The sequence below is a fragment of the Puma concolor genome, chromosome C1, assembly GCF_028749965.1.
Source record: "Puma concolor isolate L17-30 chromosome C1, mPumCon1.1.hap2, whole genome shotgun sequence".
Lineage (NCBI taxonomy): Eukaryota > Metazoa > Chordata > Mammalia > Carnivora > Felidae > Puma > Puma concolor.
The window spans coordinates 180022115-180044412 of NC_141674.1; the positions used below are offsets into that span (position 1 = coordinate 180022115).

General features: G+C 40.3%; 1 protein-coding gene across 2 annotated transcripts in view; it reads right to left on the reverse strand.

Moving 5' to 3' along the window:
• Nucleotides 1–10485: 10485 nt before the first annotated feature.
• TMEFF2 (transmembrane protein with EGF like and two follistatin like domains 2) overlaps nucleotides 10486–22298 on the reverse strand; it is a 232658-nt gene continuing 220845 nt past the window's right edge. For both annotated transcript variants that reach the window (XM_086719176.1, XM_086719175.1), the window contains 3 exons: nucleotides 16127–16250; nucleotides 14176–14334; nucleotides 10486–10815 (listed from right to left, as the gene is read on the reverse strand). In XM_086719176.1, the coding sequence (XP_086575302.1) occupies nucleotides 10719–10815; nucleotides 14176–14334; nucleotides 16127–16250 (380 nt within the window). In that variant the 3' untranslated portion in view covers nucleotides 10486–10718. The remainder of the gene's footprint in view (nucleotides 10816–14175; nucleotides 14335–16126; nucleotides 16251–22298) is intronic.

The window sequence follows — 22298 nt, forward strand, 5'->3', positions numbered from 1 at the left end:
AACCCAAAGGCAGCATCCTTTTAATATGTTGAAACAGGTGTTCTGGTGTGGCTCATACGTCGTGTCTGAGGATAATTTCCATAGCAAAATTTCAGAATGATCAGAGCAATGGCACCATTATTGAAACAAGCATCTGGCCGGCCAATAGGTAACCCTGAAAGCTATACAATCTCTGACCTGCTCGTGTAAAATGAAAAGTAATAGAAACCACATGATATAGCGGAACAGACTGAATCCTGCTTTGATCTGGATTCAAATTTTGATGGTGGTTTATCCTGGCTCTGTGACCTTGGCCAAATTATCTACAACTCTACGAGTTACTTTACAGCTACTTCATCGTGAAACGGCTATAATCGTGAATTGTCTCAGAGGCCCATTATAAGAAATAAGTGAAATACTACTTACTCATAAAGTGCCCCAAACAATACCTCTCCTATAAAAGATGAGTAGGAATTTAATACATGAGGCTCCTGCTTTTATCCTTAGTCAGAAAAGATAATTTTATAGACATCATACATTATCACAATCAATAAGCCATAGTATCAATTCTTAAAATCCTCCAACATAGAAAGAAAAAGTCAGTTCTTTAAGGAGTTTCCTTCCTTCCGATCAGGTCAAACACGGGGTTAGGTCTGAAATGGAAAAAGTTTGGTTCTGTGTCTTCAGGATCAATTCCGGCATAGTGTTCCTTTGAGTACGGCCACTATTCAAGTTAGCTTTTGAGGTTTTTTGATATTGCGAAACAACAACTCAATGAAGGATCAAAGGATGGAAAATTCAAGGTTGATTCATGAATTTTAAAGTAAGGATGTCTTAGAACACGGGGCGTAATGCGAAGCAGTGAGTGCCAGGGCGATGGAAACTCAAGAGAACAGAAAGACCTTAATTTCAAAGAAAGAAAGAAAAGAAAAGAATCAACAACTTAATCTCTCTAATGCCTCGGATCCTGACAGAAAAATTTGCAATGATGAAAAGAAGGGAGCAAAATACAGATGACTAGACCAATTTTCCCCACACAGACCGGAGACTGCTCACTATTTCCAGCCTTTCCAGAGACGTCTTTGAAAATCTCCCACACAGGAGCCCTCCTGATACGAGGACCTGGGGAAGGCCTCTTCACTTACGTGTTGCTGACAGAGAAACAGGCAGGGATTATGAAGTAAAATAATTTTGTATGGTATACCAGGTGCTTCTACGTATTAAATGCAGGGTTAATGGCCTTTTTATCGAAGTCCTTGGTACGATGCAGGTAGCTGGTTTATTAGGCAAAGCATTCACAAGGATTGCTCAAGAAATGAACTCAGGAGTGTGTTTCTCTATTTTTCAATTTTCCGAAAATGAAATCCAATCTGCCTAATTTCAATGTACAGTCTTTTTCTTGCAAATGCAATCTGTTCTGAGCATAAGATCTTGCTCTCCCATGAATTTTTCTAGGAGCTCACGGGTTATCTGGTGTCTCTTTTGCCCCTTCAAAACCTTTTCTTAGGATATCCGGCTTTTCTGTGTACCGGGCGAAAAGAGGGTTGACGATGTGGCAAAATGAAATTGCCGTCTTTTGTGGTGAGCCGGTGCGGTGAGCGTTCGGTCCCCTTGAGGGGTTTTTGTGCGGCTTTTCAGAGAAGCATTTCCACGTCCCCACTGAACTGATAACGGTGACACTCCGTCCCTGTTACCTTCAATCATCTTCTTCTTGTGCCAGCTCGGTGATTTGCCTTCAACCCCACTGTTCTGGCACCAGGTCTGGCACCGGCTAGGAAAAAAAAAAAAATTCTTTCGGTGTGAGTGGCAGTGAACTTCACTTCCAATTCCCCGTTAATGTGCAATCTGAAGTCTTATTCAGAGAAAAATCGTGTTCGTGTTTGTGGCCAAAAGGAAGGCAGAAAGGCGACAGATGTACGATGAGAGCAGAGGCAGCCTTTAATCGTGTTGTTGTCAAAGCAGCTTTGGATGGCCCTTTGAAGACAGCATTTTCCTTACTGCTTCTGGAAAACTAGAGACCCATTCTCCCGTCCTTTGCGGATTCCTCTCCCAGAATGTTAAACTCCTCACTGCATGCAACACTTCGGAACTCGAGATCCTTGCTACCAAGTACTCCGGTTCATACATTCGCATTTCGGAAAAATTAGATTCCTTTGCTCTGGCTAGATAAGGACTCCGGTGACTCCACTGATACATCATCCTGAGAGAAGAGCACGGAGGGTGAAACCCAGTGACTGCAGAACTCATTTTCATTTGCGCCTGGGCCAGAAATATGTCGTACGGAGGCTAAGTGTTGAAGCGTATAATGTTTACAAAGTAAAAGCCCTTTCTCCCTTAATCCCTGCGTGGCTGCAATTAAGCAGGAAGAGTTAATTGTATGTAAATCATGCATTACTGTAATTGGGCGCAAGTGAACATTCATGTACATCTTGTTGAAAAGGGAAATGTAATGTCACTACGTGGATGCTGGTGCGAAGTCTCAACCCTCTGGGGGGACGTTGGCGACGTCACCGGCTGTTAACAAGGCTCCGGTGTGTGAGCTTAATCGCGGATCCCTGCAACTAACTCCTCTGCCCTTCGAAGAACAGAGCTCCGTGCCTTTGGACGGGCTGGGAGGTAGAACGCTGGGGCCCACCTCGTCCCCAGTCCTTTCTTGGCCTCCGCTTAGAGAGATGTCGTTTTTCTCGGGCTCCTCGTCTTTTCAAACCTGAACAATACTTCCCCATGGTTTGCTCTGCGCGGCAGTTCTGACCCGTGTTTCCCCAGGCGGGCCACAGATGGATTTGTCTTCGCTCAGCCAGGGCGAGTGGGCTTCCTTTTGTTGTAGCAGGTCTTTCCTGAACGCTGCTCGGGGCTGCTTTCAGGCCCCAGGATTTTGTTTTCCAAGCGTAGCCAGATCCGATTGCTACCCGGCGGGCCGCGGTTGTGACCGCCGCGCGGCCTCCCCAGCCCGAGAGGGAGGGCTAGCCTCTGGGTGGAGGATGAGCTGTTCCTTTACTCTCCATCTAGGAAGATCCAGGGCTTTGGGGCCAGGTGGTTCTGCAGAATATAAAGGATCTAATCTGCATATCTTGAGGTCAAGAGTGGTGAGGAAGAAAATGGGCACGTGACAAAACTTTGTATTTTAGACACATTCGCTTCCTCACCCAGAGGCCTGAAGAGTCATTTTTAGAGCTGGGCCCTGGCCTCGTTCTGCCCAGCTTGCAGGCTAGCTCCTCGCCCACCAACCCGTGCATGCAGCACGTTGGTCTTCCAAGACTTCAGGGCCAGAGGCCGGCTGGGGTGTCCCCTGCCTGCTTCCTGTTTTCTCGAGGCCCTTCTATACTCTTGCAATCCCGCTTACAGGCTTTGGCCACACTTCTTCTCGAAGGGCCATTTGAAGGAACCATCTTTAAATTCCTCTTCCCATACCCATCCCCTTCTCCCCCAGTCCAATTATTTGTTGTCTCAGTTCCTCTCACCCTCCGGGGCCCTGGATTCAGCTCTCTCTCACTCGCTTTTTTCTCCCCCATCCCTCATTTTGTCAGTTGGCCTTCTGAGGGTACTTTCTGGAAACGCCATTGGTCCAGAGGTTATGGATATGAACAGGTGAAATCACTTCTAGTTATCATTGTTTCTTTCAAGTAAGTAGTAAAGAGGTTAAGTGTGTCCCTTGGAGACCACGGTGTTTTCCTCTTTGTTTTGTAAAGAGACTCCTTGAAGCAATGCGTAACAAAGCCCGTTAGAAGAATAGACTGTCTTTACTGGACGAGTTCAACGAGGAAAATTCTCTGTCCTTTTATAGCAGCTAACTTCAGCTCAGGTGATGGGTGGCAGCTGTTTGTGCATTACTCTAAGTAAGATACATTCTTTTTTTTTTTTTTATGTTTATTTATTTATTTTTGAGAGAGAGAGAGAGAGAGCAGGAGAGGGGTAGAGAGAGAGGGAGACAGGGAATCCCAAGCTGGCCCCTTGCTGTCAGCACAGAGCCAGACACGAGGCTTGATCTCACAAACTGTGAGTGAGATCATGACGTGAGCCAAAATCAAGAGTTGGACGCTCAACTGATTGAGCCACCCGGGCGCCCCTAAGTAATATAACATTCTTATGGTACTTTTAATTATTCAACTTTATATTGTGTTCAAGTTTGAAATTGGCTCAAGTATTTTTGAAAAGAGTCACATAAGGGCACCTGGGTGGCTCAGTCAGTTGAGTGTCCGACTTTGGCTCAGGTCATGATCGCTCAGCTCGTGAGTTCGAGCCCCACGTCGGGCTCTGGTATGACAGCTTGGAGCCTGGAGCCTGCTTCGGATTCTGTGTCTCCCTCTCTCTCTGCGCCTCCCCTGCTCACACTCTGTCTCTTTCTGTCTCTCAAAAATAAATAAACATTAAAAAAAAAAAGAAGGAATCACATAATACATTTTTGGGTAAATAAAAGTAAAAATATGCACATTTCTTAATGTCATCGTTATTGTTATTTAACGTTACACTACTCATACTAACTCCTGGTTCTGAATCAAATCAAATGCCTGAATTAATGCCAACAAATGGCCTTTTACTCAGAGCAATCAAGGCAGGGAAGGGAAACACCTCAAGTCAGAGGTAGGCCCCATGATGGGCTGAGTTTGACTTCAGCACAAACCCTTGGCGGAATGACGGCATTGGTACAGGCACATCGTGGGCGCGAGATGGTTACGTGGCCCGGGGCTCAGAGAGAGGCCTCTCCGGAGTGAAAAGAGACACAGAACGGCCTCATGGTGAGTGGAGGGTACAGCTGGCTTGGCAGCCCTGGATCTAGGCAGATGCAAGTTAGGCACACGGACAATTAAGGAGAACTTGTCGATCTGGCCCCCATCCTCTGTGGGCAAAGTCTGGGCAGCAGAAGGCCCCTTGCAAGGATATGGGAGACGGTGGAAATTAGTGCTAAGGGGAGACAAAGAGAAAGATACAAAGGGGCGCTTGGAGACCCTAGGCTGAACTCTGAGGGCCTCACTGAGTCATGACGGAGAGGGGTTAAACAAGAACCGCACCGTGTACACGGATAGGTTAATACTGACTATGATTCTCTGTAGCTTACCCTTTGGTGAGGATTCGGTTTATTAAAAATTGTTTTATTGTCTTCTAAAATCCTCAACATACGTTCATAGACATTATCTGAAAGGATATACACAAACACCACGGTGTTTCTCTCTTGGTGGATTGTTTTATGTTTCTGGCTTATCGGCGTTTTCTAATTTTGGTTACATGTGGTTTAGGTAACACGTTTACTTGTCATTTGGTGCACTGTGGCGACAACTTGGGACATTATCCTGTGCTTCGTTTTCAGAGCTGGACTCCTAAAGAGGCCGGCGTCTTCAACACTTAACTCCCCGGAGGAGACTTAGGCTGGATTGCGGCAAAGATGGGCTGTCGCGGAGGATGAAGTCTTCATGAGGAGAAGGAAAAAGGTGGTGAGGACATTAAGAAGGGGAGAAAGCCCCGCAAGAGAAGACCCTCACAGAGAGGGAGGGCAAACAGCCCTCTCAAAATGCCCGGCGGAATGGGTTGACTGCGTGGGTCTGGAGAATGGCTGCCTCAGGAGATCACTCTGACTAAACGCCTTGTGGATCCAAGCTTACCAGTGGCAATGGAATCACTAGGAACAGAGGACAGGTTCTCGTTCCTGTCCTCTCTCCCCCGTAACACCTGCTTTGGGGCTTCTCATTAACTCTGAGTTGAGGTTCTTGGGCCGAATTGAATTTGGTTTGGGAAGTAATGGAAAACATTATTTCCTTCTTTTCTGATCTGATGCGAGGTAAATAATGAAAAATAATTGGTAAGTTAAGAGCAAATGCAAAACCTAAGTTAAAACAGCTCATTTAGTGTTACCGGAGATAGGTATCGATGAAGGTCACCTGCCTAGAGTAGGTGGACCAATAAAGCAGATTTTTGTCCAGGACGAGGGTGGACGGAAGTGTGAATGTGATCAGGTGGGCTGCACATCAGCCATACCTTCCTGACGCTGATTTCAAAGGGTCATATTCATTTGTATATTTACGCATCAGTTATAAAGCCGATGCCATTACTCTGTGTAATCCTTCATCCTTCATATAATGGGAATGCTCGTATAAAGATAGCAGTTAATTAAGGGAAAAGGTTTTTGTTATTGATATCCAGATGATTAATTATATAACCGAGGTGGCTACTGTAATTGAGGAACGGTAACAGCTGGCACAGGTGTGCATGACTTTGGAGAAGGGAGGCAGCATCTGAGGATAAACATTAGCTGAGAGACTAATATGACTCTGAGATAATCTCCGTCATATTTTGATAGTCTGCGCTGACTTCTCCTCAAGGATTCATGAAAGTAAAGAATTCAGCCCTGCAAAGTCCCTGCAATATTGACTCACTCATCCTGTGCCTGGGAATGCACACAAGAGGTTTAACAGTATGGGCTTTATCAGGATAGACCTCTTTTAACATGAAAGAATGATCCCTCCTTTTGTTCAGACATGACGCCAGTGAACCCATTTGGAAAAAAAAAAAAAAAATAGAGGAGCTGTATTGTTTCTTAACTCTATATTGCCTCATTTTTCCAGAACCAGCTCTCTTGTCTCCACAGAGACAATCCTTTGAGCAAGTGTGATAGCTTGATGCTTCCCAGCTTTACCCATCTGATTCCTTTTACGTTTCACTTAACTGATGAACTATGTTTTTTTCGTCTTGATGACTCTTACAGCAAATATGTATTATATCCCTGAAAAAAAGTTCCATGTGTCCGAAGTTTACTCTGTACACGTCATTGTTCCAAGCACAGCATGGATTGTCTTAGTTACTTGTCGCAGCAGTGTTATTGAGGATGGGAAGACATTCTTCTCTCTGTTTTAAATACAAGGCATATGGAACTGAGGCAACTTGCTCAAGGTTGAGTAGTTAGTAAAGTGGAACTTCGCCTAGGACCAATTTCTGTCTTGAGTCAGAGGCCAAGTTTTAAAGACCATACTCTCCTTGGAGGGACCCAATCCCCACTCACCATCCAGTCACCCCGAGTCACCTCATTCTAACTTTCATTCTTTGAATAGAACTTAAACTTTATGGTTGTGTTGTTGTTTTTGTTTACTGTTTAATTAATCCTCGCCTCTATCTCCTTTGCTAGAATGTCAGCCTGGGTGCAGAGACCTGTTATCTACTTCATCACTACGTAATAGCACCTAGAATAGTCTCTGGCATGGTATAGGCGCCCAATAAATGCTCGTTGAAGAAATGGGAACAATTGGCAAGGTGCTAATTTTCTGCTTTCTGATTGTTCCCAGGCTAAGGGAAAGACAGATTTGCAGGGACAAGTAAGGAATAACATGGAAAATGCTACAACAGAATTAGGAACACTGCCAAAGGAAACATGGAAGCTTCACTGAGGAGCTGCTCTTTGCTCTGGGTACTGTGGATAGAAGAAGGCTATAAAGAGAGCAGTGAGAAGTGGATAAAATCTCAGAAGCAAGAAGTGAGAGTTTGTATGGAGAATGAGGAAGTCATCCTGTGTATCTCACTGCAAAGAGGCACATCTACCTGGCCTTGAGAGTCTTCCTGCAGGGGTCCCAAGCTCTCTGAACTGACCATTATCATAGCCTTTGTTGCGTGCTTTATAAATTTTTATTTAGCTCTCAGTCTCCCAGCAGGGCTGTGGGATCTTTGATGCAAGGAACCAGGACAATCGGACAGTGAGCTCCTTTCAGGCAGGGATTCTGCCTTACTTATCTTTGTAGTCTCAGTGCTTCGTGTGGTGCTGGTAATTGGTGGCCCTCAGTACCTGTATAATGTAAAATAAATGTATAATGAATGAATGGGAGAATGACATGGCTTAATAGCAGTTTATTTAAAGAGTTTTAGATTTAAGTTGAGAACAAACAGCAAAAATAGTGTGGTCTTGGGTAGCAATAACAAAAGTATGGTATCGGATTTCTGGATATCTAGAAGCTTAGAGCTACAGAGATCGAAATAATGAGGAAAATAAGGCCGGTGATTTGAAATGACTTGCTTAAGATTCTACAACAAACTTGTGATCAAAGTAGGAACTTGAATTTAGAGATCGTGGCTCTCAGTTAAATTTGCTTTTTACAAGTTCAACTATATTCTCTTCTGGCCAGACCACAACCGTGTAATTCTGAACTCTACGCTTAAAGAAACGAATAGACAAAGTAGAATTTGTCCAAGGAAGGATGATGCAGATGTCAGGGGGTAGGGGAAACTATATCACACGAAGATCAGATGAGAACATGAAGGATATTTCACCAGGAGAAGAAAGCACTTGCAAAGGGGCCATGCAGTGAGTGGAGAAAACATGGTATCTGTTTTTAAAGTCTTAAATTCAGAAGTCATTATTCTTTTGCTCCAGTAAGGAAAAATAAGAGCCATGGGCAGAAACCACAGAGAAGTAAAATTCAGCTCAATATGAGAAAAACAGGTCTCAAAATTAGAATTGTCTAAGAATGAAATTCCAAGTTATAAGAAATGTGCAAGCAGAGGCTGGATGATTTTCTGTCAGGACTAGATTGTGAGTTGCTTTAGAGTAAAGATCGTGTTTTACTTGTATTTTCCTAAGATTTTGCATAGCGCTTGGCACATAGTATATGGGCACTTATGATTCACTATATTTCTTTTAAAAGGATTTCCTTCATCGGATAGGTGATCATGGAGGTGAAGAGGAATGCATTGTGTTATTAACTCCAAGGACTTTTCCAACACTCAGGTTTATGATTCTTTGATAAACATTCCTGCAAAGTAGCATACTGATAATTAGCAAAGCAAGTCATTTCATACTCTTAACAGGGAAAGGTCAGTGGAACTGTTTCGTTTAAACTCTAAGTTCTGTAGTATTGTATCGTTGCTCTTCCCTTGGGAGGAAGGGTTTGTCTGCCATTACCTACTGTCTTACAAAGGAGATCACCGCTAGTACATCTCTGTGCTTTTTAATCAAACTAAAGCTCCGTGTACAAGTTTAAATGGAGTTTGTTTTGTACAAGCAGCACAAGACCGATTTTTGGAAACACTTGTGTGATGGTTATGCCAATAGTTTCACACTTTTCAGAGGGCCGATTAACCTAGAAAACCAGGTTTTTCGCAGAGACCTAAATCCTATTTAGATCGTCCCCCCTTTAAATGTTTTAACAAATATCTTAAATATCACTTCAAGAAACTTATTTTTCACCGAATATTTTATATCCAGAATGTATTAATTTGATATTTATCTTTTTTTTTTGGGACACAGAAGTGGCGTTCCTCTTACTCCGTGCAGAGGTCATTTAAAGGAGACAGAGAAAGCTCTATTTAGATGTACTACATTAGCCACAGAAAGCTGAGGAGAATGGAGTCATAATAAGGCAATTATTTGATTCCTTATTTACTTCTTACTCTCAGAGAATACTCACATCTTATTTCTTTCCAGTCATACCTATTTACGTACTGAAAAATCCCTATTAACTTCCCACTAAATTCTTTCAGATGCTATGGGATTGATTTTTTTTTTAAGTTTATTTACTTATTTTGAGAGTGTCAGAGACAGCACGAGTGGGGGAGGGGCAGAGAGAGAGGGAGACAGAGGATCCTAAGCAGGCTCCACACTGTCAGCATGGAGCCCTGTGTAGGGCTCGAACTCACTAAGCACGAGATCATGACCTGACCCAAAAATCAAGAGTCGGACACTCGACTGACTGAGCCACCCAGGCGCCCCAGGATTAATTTGCTTTCTTATATCAGCGTATAAATATACTTAAAACATGTTTCTGTGTTTTCATGAAATAATCATCATCAATCTGGTTTCACTTCAAATAATGGCGTTGCATTAGCCATAAGGCCATTCGTAAGAAATTTGGTGGGGATTCTAACTTCTTTTTAAAGAACTCTATAATATAAATGCAACAAGGTGCTTCTGAGAATCCATGACTCTGGTGTTTCCCTTTTAATGGTGTTATTAAATTTTTCTCCAAGTTGTTAATTCCGCTCGCCTAAATGGAATAGATTTTGTGCTGTGTGTATTCCTGATATGTATCTCGTTCCAGATCCTTCAGGTATATGCACTTAACGGGGGGAGTCTAAGATGTCTTCCAAATAAAAACCAATATCTTCTTTCCCGCTTTTTTATGAGTTATAAAACACTTTCCCTCCCCTTTTTCTTTGATTTAGTTTATATGCCAGAGATTTTTCAGCTCTGGGGATGAAAATGGAAGACCGGGGAAGTTGATGAAATAGAGATGATTCGGAGATCTGAAATATTTTATCCTCACTCGATACAAAGAAAATTATTTTTTCTCTTTTCCAATACCCATCATTTCCCTTGATCTTGGAATCACTCAAAACCTAGCCACTGAGTCCTGTATAAACTAATGCTCTGTCTCAAGATGTGGGGAAAGATGAACTACTGGTACATGTACAGATTGTACTAGCTTGATTATATTTACAGTTATGAGATACCGCACATTTAAGAATGCCAATTTTTTCTCATCACTGAGTATTTATTATATATAACAAATACATGGGAAAGAAAAAACTATATTGTGTGATATAAATAGTTTATTTACATTACAGAAAAAACATCAAGACAATGTATACTATTTCAAATATATCCATACATAATCAAATATAGCTGTAGTACATGTTTTCATTGGTGTAGATTACCACAAATGCAAGGCAACATGTGTAGATCTCTTGTCTTATTCTTTTGTCTATAATACTGTATTGTGTAGTCCCAGCTCTCGGTAGTCCGGCCACTGTGCAACATGCTCCCTTTAGATTAACCTCGTGGATGCTCTTGTTGTGTTGTCTGAACTGTAGTGCCCTGTATTTTGCTTCTGTCTGTGAATTCTGTTGCTTCTGGGGCATTTCCTAGAAGGTTGGAAAGTTCACAGATCTTAGTCCAGTGCTATACCTAAAATTTGGTCCTACAATTACAGAGTGAAGTCACGGATTAAGCAAACTGTCGAAATATTTCAGACCAAAGAATTTATTAGCAGCAGAAGCTGGGATTATGTTGGAAGATTTTTCCTGTTTGCTTCTCCTTGCCACTGCGTTTAAGCATTTGTTGAGGAGAACTGAGGAACAGAGGCAGAAGTCGGGGAGGAACGCGGTTACCTAGTCTTGCTCTGCTCACTCAGTGAGGCAGAAGAATGACTCAGCACAATGCGATCAAGCAAGTTGTGAGCTCATCTCCTCTCACTTTAAAGGTCTTCAACAATTTTGTATTTTAAATGTCCTAAGGATGAATGTTATATTGACATTTCAGTGCTACAAGTTTAAATTCTATCCCACCAGAGAATGAGCCAACTGTTAATATCTGATATGTACTGAAAAGAGATATTGTTCCGGTCCAGCCTAATATCACTTTTACATATTAATACTCTCAACTAGAGACATAAAGTGGGACCCGTTATTTAGCTTCTATAAAAAGCTAAATTTAGTCAAATTATCTGAAAAGCTCTGGTCTGTCTGGTGTCTTTTCTCTTGTAACAAAAGAATGCTTTGACGATGCAAATAAGAACAACGATGTAAAGTTCATATCAAATCCTATTATAGTAAGATGGGCATCGGGGATTAGATATTCATATGTATGTTCATACGTGAATAAATATTTCAGAATATATATTTATATTTTTTCCAGGGGTGTGGCAGATCTGTCAAAATGAACGTGGAGCCGAAAGTCGCATTCCCAGCAAGTCGGAGCTAGAGATAAAAAGATTAAAAATCCATCTTCCTAACAGGGCAACTCTTTTCATTCCAGAACATGTCTCTGGATGTCTATAATTTTAAGACACATGTTGTATTTAGAAGGAGGACAGATGTTTGACTAACATAATAAAAACAAGGGGAAGCAATTAGAAAAAAAGAAAGCGGGAGGAGGAGAGGAGAGAAAAAACAGGAGAGACCAGGTGATGGAGAAATTAAAAAAAAATTGAAGAGAATGAGCAGATCTCTGCTTGGTGCAATTTTATAAATATTTTAGCAACTGGGTATGTTGGAATGGGTCTTGACAGGCAAGCATGGTCAAGGTGGCCAGAAAAAGGGAGGGTTTGGGTGACGGGCAGATGGCCTCGTTGGAAAATCTGGTTTTGGAGCAGAATGTTCCCATGAGAATGAAATGAATCCACACTGGGAAAAGTGTGGCTTGTTGACTAGTATGACTCCTGGAAAGACTCTGGAAGACTAGGACATCCCAGGACAGATTTATAAAACGTGTTACAATGACGGTAACTTAGCTCACGTACTCCTCCTCAGAAGTAAACAGAGAATAGGTTTTGTTTTGTTTTAACGTGGAAAATGAAAACGGCCATTTGCCTGGAAAAAATGGCTTCCTCTAATTTGGAGCTCAGTTTAGGCTGTCGTGAGCATCAGAACACACAACGTCATGACCAACCGAGGGGCAGGATGAGCAGTGGTTAAGGGCGCAGGCTCTTGCACCAGGCAGCCTGGACTCCAGAGCTGTCTTTATTGCTCATGTGTAAACTTAGCAATTTGTTAGCTTCTCACACCTCAGAGCCTCTGTTTTGAAAACGGGGATACCTGTTCCTTTCTCACGTTATTAAATATGTGTGTGTGTGTGTGTGTGTGTGTGTGTGTGTGTATGCATACGTGCACACCCTGGGCATTCCAGCTGTTCTTATTATGTATGAGAACAGGACTGTGGCTAATAACAAACTTGAGGACATATGCTAAAATATTGAAAGCTTTGCATTTTTGTCAGTACAGGAAGTAGCAAATCCAACAGTTATGAGATCAGACCTATTAATATGAATTTGGTTGCTCGTGTACATTGTGTAGATATCAGAAGGCTCAAGCCCCTTAGAGTAACATGGCACCATTTCTTGTGTTTTAGATTCTTTTCTATCTTTCCTTTATACTCAGTATTTTTGGTTTCCTGAGTTATCTTTATGTTCCCTAGAATCTATTTTAACATAATCCATTGACTCACTTGGCATCTAAACGTGAGAGTCTAGTTGATGAGCTCAACTTGGCTTCGAGCAGCACAAAGCTCCAGTCGATGATCTTCCCTTAAGCTTTTAGGCCCAGAAAGGATTTATGAACCATATTTTGTCTTTTTCAAGAGCAAATGCCACACTTGTCCTCAAAGAAGATAGTGCAATACAGCTACAGAGATGTATTATGGCCTTTATTTTCTAAAGATATGATGCTTTATTTTATTTTCCTGTCTGTAGAAAAATAATTTTGGAGGAAACCTTCTGATTTACTATAGAGCTGTATAAATGAATGAAAGTTTAAATGTCTTGTGAATTTGGCAAAAACCTTGAAAAACTTTCTTGGAACTTTTATCTCAAGGAGGATGAAATCGGGTCAGAAAGAAGTATCTTCAATCATATGGCTGGTTAGACAGGGTGTAAATAGTACGAGTTTGGTTGCCATGAATTGACACACTGATAAAATTAAGCAAGTAAATACCTGGCCTTACTTCCTTTACCTCAAGCACAATGTCAAACATCACTGATTAACCATGATTTTTCTCTCCTGTTGAAACTGGATCCAGAGGGATCTCTCTCAGTCTAACTCTCCAGGAAACAAATTACCATTTGATTGTCCTGGAGTTTGATATAAATGCTCATCGTCATATTTGCTGCCTGTTCCCTATACCAAAGGTTTTCATGTACTGCGACATAATCTTTTTAAATTATAGCCGCTGTCTTTGAATTTTGTGATTAAAAGCTATTTCATTAACTTAAGACAAAAATGTACTTGTTTACATCAAATATGTTAAAAATGATTATATCTGTGAGTTACACTTGGAAATAGAAGTACCACAAATGAGAGCTATACATTACCACGTTTCTAGGCCTTGGAACCAATCTATTCTGACCTCTTTTGGCATACTGATCTGAGTAAAGAAGGAAACACTGGTCATTTCATTAGTCTGTTTGTAGTTTGAATGAGGACTGACTTTTTATAGCTAAAAGAGAAGAGCAGGTTTAAACAAAGATTGGCATTATGCTTTAAAGAAAAAAGTATCTTTGCCTCAGAAATAAATAATCCTCATCAACGTGAAAAAATAAGGAAAATAATTTGTACTACTCCAGCATGAAAATCGATGCTATTCATATGCTGTTATGATGAGGAAATTGGACTCCAGAGAATGGATGACCACAGAGGCCACGAAGGGACTCACATCTAGAGTGAACTGTTTCAGGCAAGGAGAAACAACATATTCCTTTATCTGGGTGGCCATTGAGCACAGGTACTGACCTGGTGATGCAGAGGACCACCACGCAGATGACAGCAATCTGAATGGTTCCAATCACAGCGGCGATTAAGACATACTGAAATCGTACAGGGCCGGGGACAACATACAGTACACTGTAGTCCTTTTTTTCACAGTGTTGACCAGTATAACCAGCATCGCACCTGGAAGAAATGAAGTGTCCGGTTACCTATAGCTGGGAGACTCATTTTTATAGTTGGCCCACACCCATTTATCTTCTTGTTTCTCTAAAAAAAAAAATGCTACTTTGTAGATATGGTTTTCTACTACTTATTTTCCACAAGATCTCCGTGTGTTTTCGGTTTCAAAAACATGAGGTTTTTCTTTGATACTCATAATAAGATTTTGAAGATAGGAGGGTTGGTAGGTGATGATGATCATGCGAGAAGTAAGAGATGTCCAGAGGTAATTGTTCTTCCTATATATTTTTGTTCAAGTGAGCCTCACATTTTCTGTAACTTGCTCTTCAGTCAACCTAAGCCAACATGATTATCTTGAGAAAAGGTTTGTTTCGGAGGATGGAGGTAAAAAACAAGGGCTATTTATTTATTTATTTATTTTTGGATAAAGCATTCTCTATGCTACTGTGAGACTGATTGTTGAAAAATATTTAGACCAGAAGTACAACAAGCAACGTCTTTAATCTGTTGATCATAAAGTTGTCTACTTATGTTAGTTAAATTTCAGTAGGAAGAAAAGTATGGTGTAGGCAATATAGTTCTGTAAAATAAACCCATGTGCTATTCATCTGAGAATGAATGCTGCTTCTCACTCACTCAGCCCTCATCAGAAAGCTCCAGTAGACCATCTCTGGGTTGCAACTAGCAGTTGACAATGGAATGAAGAACCAGTTCACATAACAACACCAATGAGGATCAACTTGTCATTGGCTTTGTGCAATTATTTTAGTACGTCACGTGGAATTTCTACATCCTGAGGTCTTTCCTTCTGCCTCAGAAGGGTTCAGTAATGGGGACCCTGGTAAGGATAAGAGAGCAGCAGGAACAAATCTCAGTTTTGTTCACTCTACCTGGCTTCACTGGAAGGTAGGTGTTAGGGTGTTCAGTTAAGGAAAACATAAAAGGAAGATAGTTCTTGGCGGGGGGGGGGGGGAGAAAGAGACACAGAAAAAGAGGAGGAGGAGAAGAAGGAGGAGAGGGAAGAGGAAGAGAGAAGAGAGAGAAAGTCCTCTCACTGTATAGCAATACACAACCTATTTCATCATATGCCACTTGTACCTTCCTTTATAAAAATGCATTTGTTTTTTAAGTTTGGCTTTACCATCTCTGAAATAATTATGTTCTATTCATGAATATTCAGCAGATATTTATATTTATTAAGTAAATTCAGACAAGGAATTTCTTTGGGTATCAACCTACTTAGAATCTGGGGAGGTACAGCTAATAATCTCACTATACAAGGCTTCTGGACAGCAGATCCGCAGAAAAGAGTATGTGTCTAGCAAAACCAAGATTGATAATATTTATTAGAACACCTGAAGGACTCTGGAAAAGACCTCCCAGAAGTGATCATGTTCTCTTAATGTATAGTCAGTCCTCATCCATTCATTTCAGAAATACTTACTGAGCACCTATTATGTGTCAAGAGCTATTCTATGTCCATGGGAAAGAGTGGTGAATAAACCAGAGGAGGAGGTTGAGTTTTTAAGAAGCTTGCAATGCCAAAAGTACAATTTAAAATTCTACTAGAAGAGTGTACATAATAATATGTTACATCGTACTCCCGTGTGTAAGGCACACCCATTTCAGGGTTTTCTAGTGGGTCTGTGTGGGGGGCGAGGGGGAGAGGCAGCGGAAAGTTTTGCTGAGGATCACTCAGTCAGACAGAATGCCATCCAATTCTCTGCAAACATCCAGAATTTAGTTTTATATTTTTACTTTCCACATTTTAATAGTTAAAGAGTGAAAACATTACCTGCAAGATGGCTCCTGCATATTGATAGAATGTTCACACTTTCCATGCATGCAGAAACCATTGTAATGTTCTGGGCAAGGTATGTGGTGCTCTCTTGCACTTTCTTCTAACTTGTTAGCATTCTCTGTGAATACAGATAAAAGCAGGCACCCCTTGTAAATACTTTCTTAGCCCAGTAAGACCAACCAGGACATTAAGAAGCAAAGCTATAGTAGGCAAAAATATTTAAAAGGGCAAGAACTAAAAGGCTAAGCTTCAGAAGAACGAGGGAGAAAGAACTGAAAGACAGACATCTTTACAATTGTGTTTAGAGATGAAACTGCAAAATTACCCAATGCTTTTCATGCTTTTATGCAATTTCTTCCATCTTTAATAGCCAGTGATGTTTCTATGAGTTGTCAGACAGCTTTAATTTTCCTTGTGTAGAGACTGTACATTGATCATAAAATAATTCAAGAAGAACTATCCTATTTTTTGAATTTCAAAGCCCAGCATAATGTCCCTAAGAGTAAATTGCTGCCGTACCTGGATACTTTCTCAGTGTGGGAGCTTAAAAGTCAAAATATGGCTGTGTTCAGTTGTTAAACAGACCTTTCCCAAAACCAATGCAAACTGCAACAAATGTATTCTTTCAGGCTTTTTTCATTTACTGTGAATGTGCATTTTACTAGCATCCATACATTTTCTTATTGCCAAAATAAAGCTATCGAAAGAACAAACGTTATTTCAGAATCATTTATGTAGATACTAACACAGTACATATTGAATGCTGTGAGTGTATTCCAATGCATGGTAGCTGGCCTGTGTTAACAACGTTATGTGGAAGTTAAACTTACAATAAAGAAAAAGTTTGTGTTCTAAAATGAACCCTTTCCTCTATCATTAACGAGTTTTGTTTTCTTACGTTTCTACGAAGACATTAAAATACTTTTTCTGACCGTTAGCCCCAATACATTTGCTTGCTATTTGTAATACCATCTCTAAATAGTCTTTGGAATATGTTCATTTTCTAATACAAAGTTTTGTCTTTTTTGAGTCTTTTCTGTAATCTGTGGCCTGACCTGACAGACTTTAAAATTGTTGCTTAAGCACATGAAAACCAGAACTTTTTGACTCAGTCTAAGACGCTCTTCCATCCCACTGGCATAGAAGTAATGGAAGCAGTGGTAATGGAAGATTAAGAATGAATTACTATTTTCATGAAATAGATTATTTCCTATTATTTCACGTAGAGGTATAGCTTTTATTACAGTGCATCCTTATAGTTTTGTATTGACGATCACAGATGATGCGTATATTCATCAGAAGAAAAAATACTTTCAATATTGGTGAATCAGACAAATGCATTGTTTATGTTTAAGCAGAGCTGTAAAATATCTACTATACACCTTTTAAGGTCTAGGTGTCCTCTGCATAACTTTAAAGTTTGAAGTATATCGTCAAATATGTTAAGTGTTTTCTTGCGTGGGAATATTTGTGTACATTCGAATGATGGGTAGTATTTCAAATCACATACTCAAATTAATGAACGATTTGTCATAAGCTGCTAGAGAGACTGGAGATTACATTTAAATCATTCATTTGTTCTATATTTGTGTCTCTTTACCTATTTAGGTGATATTTTGTTTGCACTGTATCTCTTATATTTCTACTTTGGTGAATATAGTTAAAATTAATGAACCGCTTCCATGGAAAAGACGAAGAATATACAAAACCTTCTCTTTTGTCTTCTCCCATTTTTCCAAGCTACTTTGGAATTGTGTCATGGTGTTTTGGGCACACAAATTAGAGCCTCAGTGAGCAAACACACAAAAGAGTGAAATAAGTAATGTTGGGTGCAATTTCCAACATGGGAATATGTGATTAAACTGGAAGCAGGCCAATCATGGTATTTCGATGTACCTTGGGAATGGCTTGTGGTCATTCATAAATCCATAGAGAAGATTAGGCTCATTTGCTGATGCTGCCAGGAGGCTACAAGCTGCAGTGGTCAAACCATGCACCTGCTGTTTAAAGGCGACTTTCACAGTGGGCTTTGCCAGCCAGCCCCACTGCTTATGTAACGAACCAGCACTGATTCTCATTCTTAGTTCTGGATCTTCTCCCCATGACAAACTATTCAACACTTGTATTCAGTGTTTGTTAGTAACTCTTCAGTGCTTCTGCACACCTGCACAGAGGGGAACTTTCTGTAACGTCCCTAAATTTCAGTTATACATCGTGATTTCCAGCCAATTTTTTGAACACATCTTATTAGGACTATTTTTCTTTTTGTCAGTTGCTGAAGAAGATCAAGAATTTTCTTAACTCCAAATCCGTTTTTAGGCTATTTTATTTTCAACTCCGTCCCTCACCCCATTCTGCTTTTGTTTCTGGATTGATACCATATCCACAGTTATGAACCAAAGTCCAAGGGCAAAGTAAGAGCTTGTTTGAGTTAGACTGTTGCCTTCGTGTAGTAAGAACCAGATACTTTCACAAAGTTTATTACCCAGATAGGATGATCACGTGTGAGGGGAATAGTTTCTACCATAAAATCTGCTAATTAGTTCACACCATTCCTTATGAGCTTGGAGTGCTCTGTTATGCTACTCATAGGATACTGTCAAATGAGAAAGTTAGAGAGATTGAAAATAAATGAGTAGAAGAAATGATCCCTGAGCAAGAAAATGAGGAATCATCAATATATGTCAACAAATTTATAGTCAATCCAACCAAGTAAACCAGTTGATTGAAAACCTGAATGTATAACCACTTCTAGTAATGCAATAGACATATTTTAGAAATGAGATTTAAGTATATTAAGAAGAATAGAGACACAGAAATCTAATATTCCGAACAAATATGTGTATGGATGATAATATTGGTGATCCTGATGTTTATGCACACAGAAGCATTTCAAGATTCAAAAAATATAAAAATTACGCTTTGGCAGTCCATATGTTTCCTACAGTGGCTGACAATTTAGACGTCAATTTCTCTGTCCTCCATTGAAAAAGAGGTTTAATGTAAGGGTTGTGCTCTTTCTGCTAAAAGAGATAGTGACAATGGTAGAAACTCTTCGTGTTTTTGTTTAAAATCCTTAACTGATTTCCCACCCAATTGTTTACAAATGATTTATGCTGAAAGAGATCCGGACCCTTTTAAGAAACAATTTCTGGTATAATCTGAGTTACCTGTAGCAGTTAACAGGGCTTCATACCTATTGCTAGTCACCGCTCCAGTCAAGAGCTATAGAGGTGGGTTGCTCTAAAGCACAGCTGCATGTATCATTTCTGTCATTGTGCTTTCAGAGAAAGAGATGGGTGGGGGGGGGGGAAAGAGACAGGGAAAGTTTCTACCTTACCACAAGGCAAGTAAGGGAAGTAGTTAGAAAAGGGGCAGAGGCAGGCCAAGCAGTTCCGAGACTTAAGTCTATATAACCTGGAGTGTGTGTATGTGTGTGTGTGTTCAGCGTTATTCCTGCCTTCCTCTTCCCCCAAAGCTGGGAATAATCTGTTTAGAGAATTCATCTGGCAAATAAACACATTATGGACTGAGGCAGAAATATGAGAGTGTAAAACTGGACTAAAACTATCCACATCTCCGAAGAAACCATGTTTCCTTGGACAAAGGTTAGAGTGTGGCAAAAGGAGCTTCATGGTCTCTATTCAAGTACTCTCCAGGGTGGGGTGCCCTGAGAAGCCAACCTGAACTTGCAAACCTAGAGTCCTAGTTGCAGAAATGGATGCACAAAACTATTAGTGTCTGATGCTATTAAGTATTCACTCAGTCAACCCATTTCTCTTGTTCTGATGCTCTGTTCTCTGAACAGTCTCAAAACAATTTGACTTCCGTGCAGCCTACAAATTGGGAATGGCTTTAACTGTACCACCTTGGGTTTCTCATCCATTTGACAATTATATTTCATATGAATTGAGCTGACTGGTTCTGACTTTTCTGTGTATTTTTTGGGGGGCCGGGGGGGAAGGTGAGTCAGCTTTCTCCAGCCCACTCACTTTGGGTGTTTTGTAAGATCAAAGTTCTGTAGCTACAAGCCCTACCCATAGTGCACTGTAATCTGGGAGGCCTTTTGGGGGCTGATCAGATGATATTTCTCTGGAGATAGCCCGGTTTTGCTTTAATCAGGCCTTTTTTTTTTTGAATCTATACAAATCCCTTATGTCACTGATTCTCTATAGGAGTGGTCTGCTTCTGTGTAAGGATTTCCGAGTAAGTTGGAAAGATCCTAAACCAGAGGTAACATCGAAGATTCAGTGGATGTTTTCGGGAGCCAGATTTCCACTGCACATTTTTAAGCAACTAGAACTGGTTCAGTAAGTGAATGAGGAGTAGTGGGTTTCTGGTGGTGTTAAAAAAAAGCCTTCTTACTATTGTGCAAATTTTGTAGTGTTCCTGTTTTGTAGTAACAAAAGTGTAGTGTTACTCGATTGTTTCAGACTTCTAGGTTCTTTGCATTCTAAGAGTAATATTTGTTTCTATTGCTAATAGTTACTTAAATTACCAATAAATATTTACTAATATTTAATGTGAAATATTATTACTTTTGATATGCTGGGAAAAAGAATTAGACAAATAGGGACATTATTTAGGTATAGTAAATAAAGGAAATCACTTTGCCTGAATTATGGGAACATTTACTTTATCAAAGGGTATAAAATATCTTAAATATTTACAATGCCCATAATTCAGACGTTCTAGCCTAAAGTGAACTCCCCTATGCATTATCTTCCTTTTGGAAAAAAGTATGCTTGTGGATTTAAATTTAATTAATTTATTTAGATGTTTATTTATTTTTGACAGAGAGGGCAAGAGCACAAGCAGGGGAGGGGCAGAGAGAGAGAGAGACAGCCAGTCGGAAGCAGGCTCTGCACTGACAGCTGAGAGCTTGATGTGGGGCTCAAACTCATGAACCGTGAGATCATAACCTGAGCTGAAGTTGGACGTTTAACCGACTGAGCCACCCAGGCGCTCCTTAAATTCAATATTTAACAGCATGCTTTCACATCATAAATTATCTTTGACAAGTGCAGACATACGTGTAACATCATTTCATTTACTACCTTTTTAACAAGCTTTTCCTATGGGCACACACAATGTGCCACACCTTTCCAACAAACGAAGTCTTCCATTGTGAAGATATTTATATAATATTTTTGTTTTTTACATTTAATAATGGCACAAGGAAAGCCCAGCACCGAAGTAGTCACATACTTGCACACCTGTTGTGATTACTAGATTTTACCTGTCCCCTACTTCCTGCCAGAGCTCTAAAGCAGTTTGAAAATAGTTTTATTTAACGAACATGAAAAAGAAAAATTGTCTTTATTTCTATTATATTTATATCGTGTCTGGGACAGAACCAAATTATGAATTTAGAAGTAAAGTCACGATTGTCCCTGTTGTTGATTAGAGTTGGTTTCAGAGAAAATATGTAATTCTTAGGATTTCGTGTCCTTATCTTTATCACGTATAAACATATGAGGTGGCAGTAAAGACTCATATCTTGAATATGAGCCTGAATTATAGTCGAGGGTTTTTAAAGACCAGAAAAGTGTTCCTATTGAACAGGTTCTGAACGTAATGCAATAGGAGGTCTTGCAACTTGTATTTGTTCTTCTTAACAAATTCTATAATAGCTTCACCTGCTGTCATGGTTTCTTCAAGGCGCAGATGAGTAGATGAGAAGTCTCTCTCCTTTTTTAAAGCCTCTAAGACAAGAGACTCAAATGAGAATCCTAGCTAAAAGCGACAGCTAGGGCAAGGGACGTGAAGGCATTTAAAGACACAATTGATTCTCAAGTTTTGTAAAGAGAAGTCCCAATCTTCCTAGTTATTTAATGTCTATTAAAGATTTGGAAAAATAACTTCAAAACAGAAACCAAGTCCTTGGTTACCAATTCAACATTTCTTCTACCAGTGGAACCTATTTTTTTCAGAAGAATAATGGAAACTATTTGGATCCACAATTTTGCCAGTTAGGCAGTGGTCTGGGTTGGGAATAGGATGGGTAGAGACAGAGAGAAATTCTTTTCTTTTCTTTTTTTTTTATTTTAGAGAAGGAGAGGGATAGAGAGGGCCAGAGTGGGGGAGAGAGAGAGAGAGAGGTAGAGAGAGAGAATATCTTAGGCAGGCTCCACGCTTAGTGCGGAGCCCCACCTGGGGCTCAATC